Genomic DNA, 14,434 nt, shown 5'->3' on the forward strand with positions numbered 1-14,434 from the left:
ATCAGTTAAACTGTATATGGCTGTACTTCTTCAAACCTCTTCTTTTAATTCCAGCAAATTAAAACGATTGAAAGGTACATGAGACGCCTGGAGTTCCACATTAGTAAGGTAATGAAGTTCCTGTTGTCTTGGCTTCTGGGTTTCTGTTCTCAGGCACTAATCAATATGCCTTTGGCCTAAATGTGGCATCTAGTCCATGGAGATTTTCTTACCTAATTGACTCCTAAGCTGATTAGCAATTAAGTCCTCCAACAGGCAGGAAAGATGGAGAAAAAGGAGCAAAGAGCCTGACAATCGGGCAGAGCTCTGACTCTCCTTCTGTTCAACAAACATTTACGTGCTTCCCAGGGAGCCTCCTGCTGGGCGCTAGTCCCTGTGTAGTCTTCGTAAAGATCGAACCAAGCTGACCCTACAAGAAACTTCACACTTGCATCACTTGACCCTCTGGCCAGACGTACAACTTGGTATCCCGTAAACTTCTTCATGAAGGCCTTCTAAGTACTTAGGGACAGCCGCCATGTACGTCCCTAACTCTTTCTCAAGCTCCTAGTTCCTTCTGTCCTTCCTCACATAGCGTGGTTTCTAAGCTTTTCTTTCATCTTTGTTGCCCCCATCGATGAGGGCCATTTTGTCGGGACCCCTGACACCCAGGCCTGAGCCCTACAAATCATTCACTGATGGTCCAACCAGGCTAGATGGAGTGGGACTGTCACCCCCTTGTTCTGAACACTACCAAGAGTTACTGGGACAACTTGAAAATACTTCCCGTTAGGAGCCACTAAATCCCACCAATAGTAATTCCTATTTCCATCCACGTGCATCAGCCTCTCTTCCAAGTAGAGAGACTGGAGGCTTCAGCCAATGTCTCTGCTAGGAGTCAGAAGCCCTAGGTTCCAGCCACATACTCTCTGGGCTATATCACCCATGCGGACCTTGGTTTTCCACTCTGTGAAATGGAGCCAGGAGGTGCATGTATTCAGTCTAAATGATCCTAAGAATCCTTTCGTTTTAAAATTCTGTGATGATTTAGCTGTAGATAAACATACGTGTACGCATCTGCTTTTGCACGCCCCCACTTTGCAAAGTATCTGTTACCTGGGAGAATCTGAAATCGCTCCAATTTCTGTGGAACTCACTAAATAAAACAATGACATCCATTCGAAGGTATTTGTGTGGCGGGCAGGTGTTGGCAAATGACTCTGTTTGGTTTGAAGCACAGCAAGGAAACAAAATCCCTCTCAGGTGGGCGTGTACTTATCCATCTTGTAGCCACTGTCGTTGCCACGACAGTCCGGGGGTTCACAAAAGGTTTGGGCAGGCTGTTTTAACCCTTGTGCACAGCATGTCTCGCAAATGGTATTTAACCGAACGAGTCCAGCAGGTGATTTGATGAGAGCCCCTGCTGACGTATGGATGAGACCAGCGCTTGCCTACAGACGGGCCCGTTCCCACTCGAGGACATAGTCACCCTTTACCGTACAGGGTAGCTCCGCTTGGCTAGCATAGGTTGGCACTGAAATGAAAACAAAGAATTCACTCTTCTGCGAATGCAGAGTAACAGACTGCATCTTCAGGGCTAAACCAACGTCCCTGTGAAGTTTGCCGTAGAGAGGATCACAGTCGCAGACTTTAGCCAACCCCGTAGTGGGGAAGGAGGTGGAAGGGGTAGCTTCCCAACGGACCCCATGGGTGAAGCAGTCTGGCCTGCCCCGGAAGAGGGGTCAGTTCTTGTGTTTCTAGGGGTTTTGTGGGGACCACCCCCATGAGCATGATCTGCAATGTTCACGTAAAATTCCAGATTCCAGCCCAGCCCTAACCTACTGAATCAGCAGCTCGGGCGGGATCTGGGCATCCGCATTTTAACAAGCTCACCAGGGAAGGCTTTGCTTGGTTTTAGGGTATGGCAGCCACTCTCTCTGCCAGTCACCAACCCAAAGATTTCATCAGCAGATTCACCACCTTGGACCTTACATCTTCCTCTTCATCAGAGACAAACGCATTGACCCCAAAGATGAAGGGCTGCTTTCCAGAGTCTGGCAGTTGCTCCCAGCAAAGTGTAGTGAGTTGTTGACGGAAAGAGCAGCAGGAATCTCTTAACCAGAGAATAATTTCCAGTCTCTTAATGTGCATCTTCTAAGCTGAGTGTGATTGACGTCTAGACAGAGACAGCAACGGTGGAGAGTTCCACCTACTCTAACGGGTCCTCCTGACTCTGTCGCAAGCACCCAAAAACTTGGCCTCAGAACAAAAGGGGAATCTTAAACTCTGAAACCGTTCCTCTGGTTCTACAGCCTTCTGAGGGAATAAACTTTGTACTGAAATGAAAACTTCACATTGTCCGAGGCAGCCTCTCATGAGTCCCTGATTTCCTTTGCTTCTGCCAATGCCTGGTGTTCGTGTCCTTTTCATCTGCCTGCAAATTCCTGTGGTTAACTGGGGAGTGTGTTGATAATGGGGGAGAGCGCGAGACTGTGGACACGTACGTGATGAGGAATAACCAGGTTTTCTCAGCCTGGAGACTATTGCTATTTGGAGCTAGTCTTTGTTGCAGGGGGCTGTCCTCTGTCCTGCAGAACGTTTTGCGGCATCCCTGGCCTCGTCCCTACCAGATGGCAATAATACCTCCCAGCTGTGATGCTAGAAAAAACGTCTGTGGCTTTTGCCAGATGTCCCCTGGGTGTCAAAATTGCCTCGGGTTGATTGAGAAGCACTGTCTTTGAGACAGTAAGTGATTATGAGGCTTATAGAATGAGTGTGACCAATAGTCATTTGCAAACGGTATATTATTGTTCGGAAGTGGAGGCGTAGATGTATAGCTCACCTCTAGTGTTTCCATTTACTGTTTTAGTGGCCGTGTAATTTACACACACAAAACCACATAGTTCTTAAGCCTTCGGTTTGATCAGCTTTTGCAATTGTGCTTCACCCTCATTTTTTAAAAAAGATTTTATTTACTTATTTGAGAAAGACACAGAGAGCATGACAGCGGGGAAGGGCAGACGGAGAGGGGGAGGGAGACTCCCTGCTGAGCAGGGAGCCCGACTCGGGACTCGATTCCAGGACCCCGGGATCATGACCTGAGCCGAAGTCAGATGCTCAACCGACTGAGCCACATAGGCGTCCCTCTTCACCCTCATTTTAAGGATAATTTAATAACTTCGTTTTCTCTATTATTGAGACTCTTTACTGAAAATGATTTTTTTAAAGATTTTATTTTTTTGAGAGAGAGAGAGAGAGAGCAAGGGGGGTGCAGAGGGAGAGTGAGAAGCAGACTCCCTGCTGAGCAGGGAGCCTGATGCGGGTCTCGATCCCAGGACCCCTGGAGATCATGACCTGAGCTGAAGGCAGATGAGCCACCCAGGGGCCCTATTGAAAATGATTTTTGTAAAGTGTTGGCTCAAGTTCTTTCAAAAAAAAAATGCTAAATGTAGATGTGTGAATATCACCTTGTGACAACACTCTTAAAAGAAAGTGATAAGAACCTCGCGGAAATCCTTCCCGTGTTCGCTCCTTACGTAGAAGACTGCGGTCGCTGTCATCCAGGACTTGGCTCACACAGCCCACCAATGTTAAGTTCATTTTCATTTCCTGTAATTTGCAGAGAAGGCTCAGATTAAAATCTGCTTTCAAGGAGAAAATGGATCCCAGTGGCTAAAACAAAGATGATTGGTCTCTGGCTTAAAGGATGATGGTCGGCCGGAGAGGGGAGGAAGGGCAGGTGCCTGGGTGGCTCAGATGGGTAAGTGTCTGCCTTTGGCTCGGGTTGTGATCTCCGTGTTCCAGAATCAAGCCCCACATCGGCTCCCAGATCAACGGGGAGTCTGCTTCTCCCTCTGCCTGCTGCTCCCCATGCTTATGTTCTCTCTCTTTCTCTCTCGCAAATAAATAAATAAAATCTTTATAAATAAATAAATAAAAGGATGACGCTTCTACTAGGGACCCCTTGTTGAAGTCAGAAAGGTAAATATCTTTCGGACTGAACAAGGCCCGTGTAGCTTCTTTCAAGTGGGATTAAGTAGTGACCCCCCCTTGTGTTCCCTCCTGTGGCTCCGCCAGGTCGACGAACTCTACGAGGCCTACTGTATCCAGAGCCGTCTCCAAGACGGCGCCAGCAAGATGAAGCAAGCCTTCGCGGCCTCGCCCTCCAGCAGAGCAGCCCGCGAGAGCCTGTCCGAGATCGGCCGCAGCTACAGGGAGTACACAGAGGTATGTGCCCTGCGGCCCGGCGGCTCGACCGCACGCGGCTTGTCCGGTTGCCCGTAACTGCCCGCGGCGAGGACAGACCGCGTTCTACTCTTCAGGGACATGTCCTACTGCGTGCCTGTCTTGCACTGTCGGGGGCTGTCGTGCAATCGTCCCAGACGACTCTGGGGCAGTTCTGTTGGTTGTATTTTGGCTCAGAGTCTTCACTGGACTCCACAGCCTTTGCTGGCCTTTCTCGGTCCCTGAGCGTCACCTGTCAGGCGCTCATCTCCTAGTGCCTTGGAACGTGCTAGCTCACGAACTTGAAAAGCCGCGAGATGTTAGGTGCTACGAAGCCGTGCATTGACCAAGTCTTACACTCTTATGTGCTCCATGCTGCCTTGTGTTCTTCGCACAGGTAGGCTACAAACGCGTGTCGGTAATTTCAGCGACTGCCCGAGGAAGTCACTAGGCCCTGGTCCCTGGTTCTTGACAGTCTAAGTGCCCTCCAGAATTTTCTAGTGTGCAGGCTACCCTGGCTTTATTCCTGGAAGTGGAGCTGCCCCAGCGGTTACGGTAGCTACCCTGAAAATTGGGTATCACCCACGCTCCTGCCTGTGATGATTTTATCGTGAGGAAGTCCCTTCTCTCTTAAAGGAGACAAGATAAAAAACCGCCAGCAGAAGTGGGCCTCCCCTGGCTTCTGTCTCTGAGGCCCTACGTCTGACACCGGGAGGTCTCCCTCCTCCTGGGGTCACCTGATACCAAGTGTCTTTGATGAAAGACTGAATTATTCAAGCAGCACTTCTCACTAACCCATGTGTCTGCTCAGAGATCGAATTTCATGAATGAAGTCATCAGTCTCTGGAGGGTTCATGGGGGTCTGCTGGACAGCTCTGAGAGCTGAGCCTCTGTCCCCCAGCCCTGCTGCGGGAGGGGCCCCATGGGTCGCCTCATATGGTCACTCCAGCAGCGCCTTTGGTCTGACCCGTTTGTCTCTTTCCATGGTCCGAAACACAGCTTCTTCACCTATGTGCCCCTTTCAGAAGAACGCTTGTTAAATGCATAAAGTAAAATACATAGAATCCAGGAATTCAAAGGAAGCCAATGATACTGAAATAGTTATTTCAGTATTAGCAGTACAGTTATTATCAAAATATCTTAAAAAGCAAAATATTTTGATACAGTACTGTGCTCTGTTTATGCCACATTATTAGCACATCAAAATTAAGTTATCAGCTCTAGCAATGCCACTAGTTATTGGAAGTTATAAATTTTTAAAGTAGCAAAAAGTCTGAATGATTGTTCAAGGTTATCTAGACCCAGTGGTGTGCGTGAACACACAGGGGATTTCTATGTGTCAGAGCCACAGGCACGAGTCATACCGCTGGGTCTTAGTTCCTACATTCGTGAAACTTCGACGCCATGCATTGTACTTAAAGATTGTGAAATCATGGGGACTTTCTTTGCCCCCCATCCAAGTTTATGCACCCAGGGGTTGCGACTCTGGCTTAGAAGCAGCCCTGGCTCGTAAGACCTCATTTGTGCATGTCTTGGAAATAAAAGAGCACTTAAAATGGTCTTTCGTAGTCCAGGAGCAGGTAACTGATGGGCAGCCTGGAGAAGCTGCCCGTTCTAGAACACTCGCCGGCTGCTTCCGAAATACCTGTCCTTGCTCGGGTGCTGGCACATGACATGAGACTTCGCCCCCTCGTTCAAAGACGTAGAGGACCGTTTCAGTAAGAGGAACTGTGCCTTCGAGGAGAAGGGAGTCGGACTTCTGTAGTGTCCTGCCTGACATCGGGTGGCTCCTATCTTCACGTAACCGCAGAGCCGGGATTTTATCCCAGAGAACGTTTCGGGGGAGTAGCTGCGGGGTGGGGGGCTGCCGCAGGGGCTGCGGGACTCACCCACAGCTGCCCCGGTGAGACGGAAGAGCATCCTGACCGCAGAAGTCCTCACCTGCTAAACCAGCTGCCCCCAGGTTTTCTTGAAGGCGCTGGTGGCAACCCCGTCCTGCATGCTAACGCCGCTGGCCTTTCGGGAAAGTGTGATGTGTTCCTTCACCGAGCCGCGAGCCGCACAGGGCTCTAAGAAAAGCAGTGTACTGAGACCGTTTCCAAAGCTTTCAAGCCGCACAGAGCTCAGACTTCAGGAAGTTTCCCGGAGGTTTGCTAAGCTATTTGAGTCCTAAGAGCTCACGGGGCAAAGGCAGTGCCATTCTCTTTGCACCCCATCAACACACCAGTGCGGGAGAGAGATCTTCTGGAAAGAACAGAGGCACCGAGAGGACACTGTGGCCTCGCTCAGCAATCCTGAAGTCATCAGCCCACAAAATGCAAACGGGAGCACTCCCTGTCAGTGCTCGTGGGGCTGTGGGCTAGTAGGAGTGGCCACCCCCGCCCAGCCCCCAGACCATGGAGGCCAGCTGCAAGGGAGAAGCCTGCAGGTGCTACCCCGCTCCCCCCGCCCCCACTCCAGGGAGCGGGGACGGTCAAGGCTGCTTCCTGCCGCACAAGTGATTTCCAAAGCTGAGGCGGGGAGCTGCCAAAGGGCCCCCCTGCGGAGAGCCTCGGCCTCGGCATTTTTCCGGTTTTGATCTCTAACTGACTGCTCTGTTTAGGTCCTCAGATACGGAGGAAGTAGGGCGGGCAGAGCAACACGTCTAACCACACGCTTGATGCCATCCCCCCTTCTGCCTTCAGGGTCCCTCAGCAGTAGAGTGAGCGGAGGACTCTTGTCAGGCCCGGGAGTCATTTCTGGGGCGCCATGGCCCCGCCGCAGGGAGTCAGCCTCGCTCACTTTGAGTAGGGTACAGCAGCACTGCTATTTTGGTCCCCCGTTTCCACTAAGAAAAATTTCCAGTGGGGGCGCCTGGGTGGCACAGCAGTTAAGCGTCTGCCTTCGGCTCAGGGCGTGATCCCGGCGTCTGGGATCAAGCCCCACATCAGGCTCCTCCGCTGGGAGCCTGCTTCTTCCTCTCCCACTCCCCCTGCTTGTGTTCCCTCTCTCGCTGGCTGTCTCTCTCTCTGTCAAATAAATAAATAAAATCTTTAAAAAAAAAAAAAGAAAGAAAAATTTCCAGTGGACAGAAAAGTCGAGGCTAGTGTAATAAACACCGGCTGCCTTCACCAGTTGGCAACATTCCGCCCTATTTGCCTTCCTTCTCACCTACGCTCAACTTCTTCTTTACCCTTATGTTTTTGCCGAGTCATTTGGCAGTAAGTAACGGACATTGTGACACTTCACCCCATAGTACTTTGCACAGAACCACAGTGGTGGCCCGTGTATCCCTGCACACACACCATTCCCACAACTGAGACAATGAGCTAATGGAGTTAGCGAATGGCCTGTGCATTTTCTGGTCCGGTCATGTCTTTCGTAACCGTTTTAGGGTACTGTCCTTCAAGTCAGGATCTAGTGGAAGGCAACAGGTGGCATTTGGTTTTTATGTCTCTTTAGCCCCTTTTATCTAGAACTTCATTGCCACATTACCTTTTTGAGGAATCCAGGCCAGTTCTTACAGAATGTCACATTCTGGATTTGTCTGTTTATGACAGAATTGGATGAGATCATTGATGCAACATCTGAAGGCAGCACAGCAAGTCTTCTGCTGTAGGAGATCCCAAAGTCAGCAACTTAAGAACTTGACCTTCTCCATTTAGGAGACGACTACCTTCCTTCTTCTTCTTCTTTTTTTTTTTTTAAGATTTTTTATTTAGTTCTTTGAGAGAGAGGGAGAGAGCATGAGCAGGGGAGAGGGGCGGAGGGAGAGAGAGAAGCAGGCTGCCCACTGAGCAGGGAGCCCCATGCAGGACTCCATCCCAGGACCCTGAGATCATGACCTGAGCTGAAGGCAGATGCTTAACCCACTGAGCCACCCAGGCGCCCCCAGACTGCTTTCCTTCTTACCTAGCAACCTCATCGTTGCACATGGAAATAAGTGACTTGTTCTTCTGTGTTCTAAATTCCCCGCACACCAGAAGGCTTGCGTAGGCTCGGGGGGAACATTTTGCCCAGAATGCTTCACAGGCAGTTCCGTGTAGCTCCCTGCACACAGGTAGATGCCCCCCGTGTTCAAGCCTGGAGCTGTAGTTGTCTGCAGCTTCTCGAACGTCATGTGCTTTGAGCTGTTTGGAACAGAAGCCTCTCGCTGATGCCAGTTTTCTGTCCTCTTCACAGAATATGTGCACCATCGAGGCAGAGCTGGAGAATCTGCTGGGGGAGTTCTCCATCAAGATGAAAGGTACTCTTTCCCCGTTCAGAGAGTCAGGCGCCGTCTCCACAGACAGAGCTCCTTGAAGTTTGAGTACACACGCTATTTTTATTTTTCTTGCAAAGACGCTGTGCCGCCCACGCTCACCCCTCCCCGTTGGTGAATGTGTTGATGTTTCAGAACCTTCTAGTCCTGAGACTTGCCTACACCCTTAAATCTTTATAATGGCAGAATCGCAAGCATACACAGAAGTGAAGAGAATGCTACAATGAGCCCCGTATCACCTAGATTTAATAATTAGCAGGCTTTTCCCCCATGTGCTTTTCCCTTTGATGATACGTAACCCAGATATGTGACCCTGCCCGTGTGTATTTCCATATGCATCCCTTAAGGAACAGGGACTTCTTCTTACATGAATAACCACAATGCCAAGTATTATCGCGTCTAGTAAAATTAATACGCCTTTGTTATCAATCCACTCCATTATCCAGTTTCCCCAGCTGTCTCGGAAACGCTTTGTACAGTTGGTTTGTTCACACTGGGATCTAAACAGGGTCCATGCGTCATGATTGGTCATTAGGTGTCTCTCTTAGGCTTCCTTTCGTCTAAAGCAGACCCTTGCCGTTTTCCTCCTGCCGTTGACTTGGCGTAAAAACCGTTGTTGTACAGAATGTCCCACATTCTCAGTTTGTCTTTGGCTTCTTTGTGGTGTCGTTTCAGTTGTTCCTTTTTGCTCACGTTTTCTGCAAGCTACCCACCCATTCCTTACTGGTTTTTATTTTTAGTATAAAACCCACAGAGGACTGTGCACTTTCCTCCTTTGCCCAGTGCTTTTCTGGTGTTTGCTCTGGAAAGCCCCGACCTAGCAGCACGATTGGTCATTGGCATCTGTACCGTGGCATCTTCAGAACAAAAAAGGCACGCGAGCTTGAGGAAACGGAGCGTGGCCGGTGTTGCGGGCGGGGCTCTGCGATCGGCAGCCACCGTCCCTGTGTCTCGAGTTTGGGCCCCTTGACTGCGGCAGAGAGAGAGCTGGGGCGTAGGCGCTCGGTCCTCACGTTTCTGCAGGAGCTGGATCCCCGGGTGGTTGCTAATGGAGACTTAATCACCCTCTCCTCGACTTTTTGCAATTAAGGGAGTAGAGAAGGGGCACTTTTTTGTTTTAAGTGCTCGACAGGAGAGCTCCGTTTTCGAGTGAATCATCTGAGTCTGCAGGGCCCTGTCTGTGTCAAGTGCTAGGCACCCCCGTGAGAGCCTGAGAGCCACTCTGAATGAGTTATTCCTAGAATAACAACGACCTTGACCTTCAGCTTCCCCGGTGGCTGCATTCTTCTCTGGGGCAGACCTGAGCGTGAACTGGTTTCTTATTCAGTGAGAAATCTCAGCACTTGCTGTCCCACTGAGGGGGGCATCCATGCTTTGTCAGCTTTTCGTTTATTGTCTTCCTGTTGGGTCCTCACCTGAGTCCGAGGTTCCAAAACCACTCAGGCCCTGCCGCAGACCCAGCAAGTCAGGTGGGGCCCTGGAAGATTTTTTTAAGACTCTCAGGATGATTTCATCAGCAGCCTGATCTTGGAAAACAGCTGCCCCGAATCAGTGCTTAGCAGAAAACACTTCCCTCTCGTGTTCCCCGACACTCGGCACCATCCATGCGGACTGGTCGGTCTCACAGCTGAGAGAGACTCAGGTCCCACACATCTTCTCACAGTTAACACAGGGAGTAACAGATTTCCCTGATTTCCATTGTCCAAGGCATCCACATTTCCCCATTTTATTGGCGGGAAGTGGGCGTTATATGGCTTGACCCAGGAGTCACATACCAGGTTGGAGTCAAACTTGAAACTGAATTCCAGGGCTCCTGGCTTCTGGAACATTCCCACGCTCGGTCTCCTGCGAGGAGGGAAGTTCGAAGAGAGCAGAGCCGATACTAGAATCTCTTCTGTGGGAGGGTAATCTCCGTCCCAGCACACAGGCAGCGTTGGCCTCAGGCCTGGAGGTCAGGAGACGATGGTGATGGGGGCCGCCATCCCTGAGGGACCTGGGCGCCCGCTGAATAGCAGCACTGGGTCCTAAAGGGTTATCCTGGTGGGCTGACAGAACTGCCCGTTCACCCATCTCCTTCATCTCTGCCTCTCCCCGTTCTCTCTTTCCTGCTTTCCTGCCTGGTCCGCTGCCGTGGCTTCCGTCTGGGCCCTCGGGTCCCCCCAGGGGGCTCTAAGCCCAAAACGTACTCTCCTTTTTCATTACAGATTATTCTCCCTTTGCACTTTGCTAATCTTTTTTTTTTTTTTTAAGATTTTTATTATTATTTATTTATTTGACAGAGATAGAGACAGCCAGCAAGAGAGGGAACACAAGCAGAGGGAGTGGGAGAGGAAGAAGCAGGCTCTCAGCAGAGGAGCCTGATGTGGGGCTCGATCCCGTAACGCTGGGATCACGCCCTGAGCCGAAGGCAGACGCCCAACCGCTGTGCCACCCAGGCGCCCCTGCACTTTGCTAATCTAACATGAAAACTCTTGAATGACAGCTAGGAAGCCTTTCAAAGGGACACCTCCATGGAAATCTTCCTCTCTCTTGATAAAGGGAAGCCTCACGCTGCCAAGAAATCTTACATGTTTACAATCAGCTACGTTCTTATCTGTGATTCCTTCTGGTTAAACATAACTACCCCCCAGCAAACATACCGACATCCACTCAGGGTGTTTCATAATATTGTCAGAGCTGGTAACCCAACTTCCTCCTGCCACACCCTTCCACACTTCCCTTTCTGCCCCACCCAACACAAAGAAAACAACCCTTTTGGTTTTGTGAGTGTGTGTGTGTGTGTGTGTGTGTGTGTGTGGCCCCCGGGGGTGTGAGTGGGTCGATGATAAAAACAACTGATCAGTGACAGAGCTCCTGCTCTTGGCTGCGTCCTGATGAGTGGCCCCTGGCCTTGGTTCCACACAGGCCACTGGAGAAAAAGGGATGTATGAGCCTGTGCATTCTAATGCAGTGGAACAAATGACTCCCTGGACTAGTGGGGTGGCCAGCTAGTCTCTGAAGCCCCCAGGGGGACGGGAGAAGGGTGCCACTCACCTATCTTGGGGGAGGGAAGCAGGAAGGAAGGAGGAAGGCTCCTCAACGTAACCTTTGAATTAGAACGAGAGGGACTGCTCTGGGCAGATGAACAGCAAGGGAATGGCATTCACCAAAGAGGGAAAAGCATGTTGACAAATGGCAGGAGGGCTGGCTGGGCAAGAGCCCGTACTGGAAGAAGAGTTACGGACGTGCATGGGCGCAGGATCTTAACGTGCCTTGAATGTCAGGCTAACGAGGGAACCTCTTGCTAGCCAGAACCTAGATGAAAAGTGCTCTCTCGAGGGAAACTACTTCTCCCAGCTCTTGCTTCGTTCCCATGAAGTTCCAGGCAGTGGGTATCTCCAAGCCTGTGCCTGCCTCTCCGGCTCTCAGGGCCGGGAAAGGCCTTGGCAGAGGGAAGAACTACCCGAGCTAGTAAGTCTGCACTATTTATGCCTGGTCAATAAACCAGGAAGGCCTGGGACGGAACTCCTGGCTGTGCCGCTGCTTGGCTCCTTTCCTTGGAGCAGAAAGTGTGACTTCCTAACCTTCATCACCGTTCCACCCGGTGCAAAACTTTGTTAACGTTGTCGAGAATACCCAGCCATCCTTTTCTGTGTGTCTATGCTGTCAGCATGTGTGATCTGCTTTATCTTTGGAAAGGAAGGTCATCGTAGAACTAGCAAAAACAGGGAGCATTCTTCCGGCAGAAAAGTCTCTGAGCAAAGGAAGGAAAGGTGGGCGCCTACGTGCTGTAGCATCTGGGCCTTCCCAACGAGGCCGGAGAAGAGCCGTTTTATCAGTAATGGGTGTTTATAGTAACACAGCCAAAGGTGCACCGTAGAAACAAAAGCCCCCCACTCCCGCCCTCCCCTGGACGCTCACCCCCATGACGGTCTGCAGAGCAGCCATGATAAAAGCATTCTAGACCATGCAACGGTTATCACAAAACTACTGAGAAGACAGGAAGCTTTGCCCAGCTGTGAAAATCCCCGCAGGCCTCTGGCCAGGTTGGCAAGACAGCAAGCTAATTGCCCCATCGTTGGTTTCCATTCGCAAGCAGCGCGGTGATTGGCTTCCACGAGCGGCTAGAACCTTAGGAAGTGTAGCAGCAGTCCTGCTTCTGCCTGGCTCGTGCCAGTCTGCAGCAGGGCGCTGGTAATCAGTGCCTGGGGGCGGGGGGGGGATGCCGCTGCAAGCAACTTCTAGAAACTGTGCTTTCATGACCTGGGCTTATAAGCTCTAAAACCATCTCTACCAAGTACCTTTCTCCCGTTTGGGTAAGTTCAGATACGAAATTTCTGGTAATGTTGAAAGGGGGAAAACGTCCTTCAAAGCATTTTCCCCCTTACATACTTTATCCACACTGATACCAGGTCAGTTTCTTGGTTTTTAGTTTTTGTTTTAACCAGCTTCTGTTGTAAATGCACAGGTAAACTGGCAACGGATGAGACCTCAACTAATTTGCCCAGGTTTTATTTTATTTTATTTGAAGGTTTTTTCATTTATTTTAGAGAGAGAGAGAGAGAGAACATGTAAGCGCGAGTGGGGGGAGGGGCAGAGAGACTCCTCTAGCAGACTCCCCGCTGAGCACAGAGCCGGATGCGGGGCTCAATCTCATGACCCTGAGATCATGACCTGAGCAGAAACCCAGCGTTAGCTGCTCAACCAGCTGAGCCACTCAGGTGCCCCTTTGCACTTTGGATTTTCTTAAAATTGGTGTCTCGCCAATTCTGATTTATAAAAACCAGTCAATAGTGCTTTTTTTCTGAAGTACTAAAAAAAAAAGATTAAATCCTCCAGAAAACGATTAGTGAGCATTGACTTTCTAAATTCTGCTCTTACTTCAGGCAATCTGTTAAAGTGGCCTCTTCTGGTTGGTAGAACCGTCCTCAGTGGACCTGCTCTGTGGGTAGCGAGGCAGGACGAGCTGGTGAGTTGCTGCCATCTACTGACAGAAAGTGGTTACAGCAGGTGCTTTTCTAAGCCGCCCGGGACCTTGTCTGTGCTCTTAACCCTGGAGTGTCCTTGAGATGGGCGGAAAGCAGAGTCATGCATTCCGCAGTCTCACAGCTCCACGGGGCTACTCACAGAAGGCAAAATACGTTGTGTGGTACCATCCTCTTTCCATGGGTTAAATCACGTTAAAACTAATATAAAAACAACTAAGAACGCAAAGGTCTTAAATGGCAGCTTGAGGAGACTGAGGCTCGAAGGGGTCTGTTGGTGGAATGGACATCCTGTGCGTGAAGGAATGTAAGAGTCCCAGGGCTGCTCTTGCACCAGCTACTCACAGTTATTGCCTCTCCGGCACCTCTATCAAAAGTGAGGGATTGTTCTTCTCGAATCTGTTTTAAAATTTTTAAATGGTACTTTCTCATTTTTTAAAATACGGGCAAATAGACCAAAAAGTTTAAAGTCATAATATAATAGCTCCACCAGTGCTAAACTTTGTAAAAATTGTCATGAATACCCAAATCGCCTTTTCTCTGCACATATGCTGCCTGCCAGCCAACATACGTGATCTTTTTTAGGTCTTTTCCTATAAAATAAATACATGATATTTGAAAAAACACAATAAAAATTACTATTTAATGTAAAAAATGTAACTTTCTTCATAATCTTACCTTATCAGAGATAATTATTTTAGCACTTTGATATGTTTTTCTATAATTTTTTCCTTTGGATCCATTTTTATATAGTAGAGGTCACACTCTACATAGGTTTTGAATTTTGCCTTTTTTGCTTTTTTACTTAATATTACTTTATAAATATTACCTTATTGAAGATATCTAAACATCTGTACTGAATTTTTTTAATTGAAGTGTGGTTGACACCCGATGCTACGTTAATTTCGGGTGTACACATAGTGATTCGACGAGTTCATATGCTGTGCTCTGCATGACAGTCGCTCGCGCCTGTCCCTGTACAACACTCTGACAGTACCATCGACTCTGTTCCCAATGCTGCACTTTC

General features: G+C 49.5%; 1 protein-coding gene across 7 annotated transcripts in view; it reads left to right on the forward strand.

The window, feature by feature from the left end:
- Positions 1-14,434, forward strand: part of RIPOR2 (RHO family interacting cell polarization regulator 2) — a 214,151-nt gene that overhangs the window by 164,921 nt on the left and 34,796 nt on the right. For all 7 annotated transcript variants that reach the window (XM_045800496.2, XM_045800502.2, XM_045800494.2 and 4 more), the window contains 3 exons: positions 55-108; positions 4,057-4,206; positions 8,365-8,428. In XM_045800496.2, coding sequence (XP_045656452.2) covers positions 55-108; positions 4,057-4,206; positions 8,365-8,428 — 268 coding nt within the window. The remainder of the gene's footprint in view (positions 1-54; positions 109-4,056; positions 4,207-8,364; positions 8,429-14,434) is intronic.

Source organism: Ursus americanus, chromosome 32, assembly GCF_024610735.1.
Source record: "Ursus americanus isolate L20-20 chromosome 32, mUrsAme1.1.p, whole genome shotgun sequence".
Lineage (NCBI taxonomy): Eukaryota > Metazoa > Chordata > Mammalia > Carnivora > Ursidae > Ursus > Ursus americanus.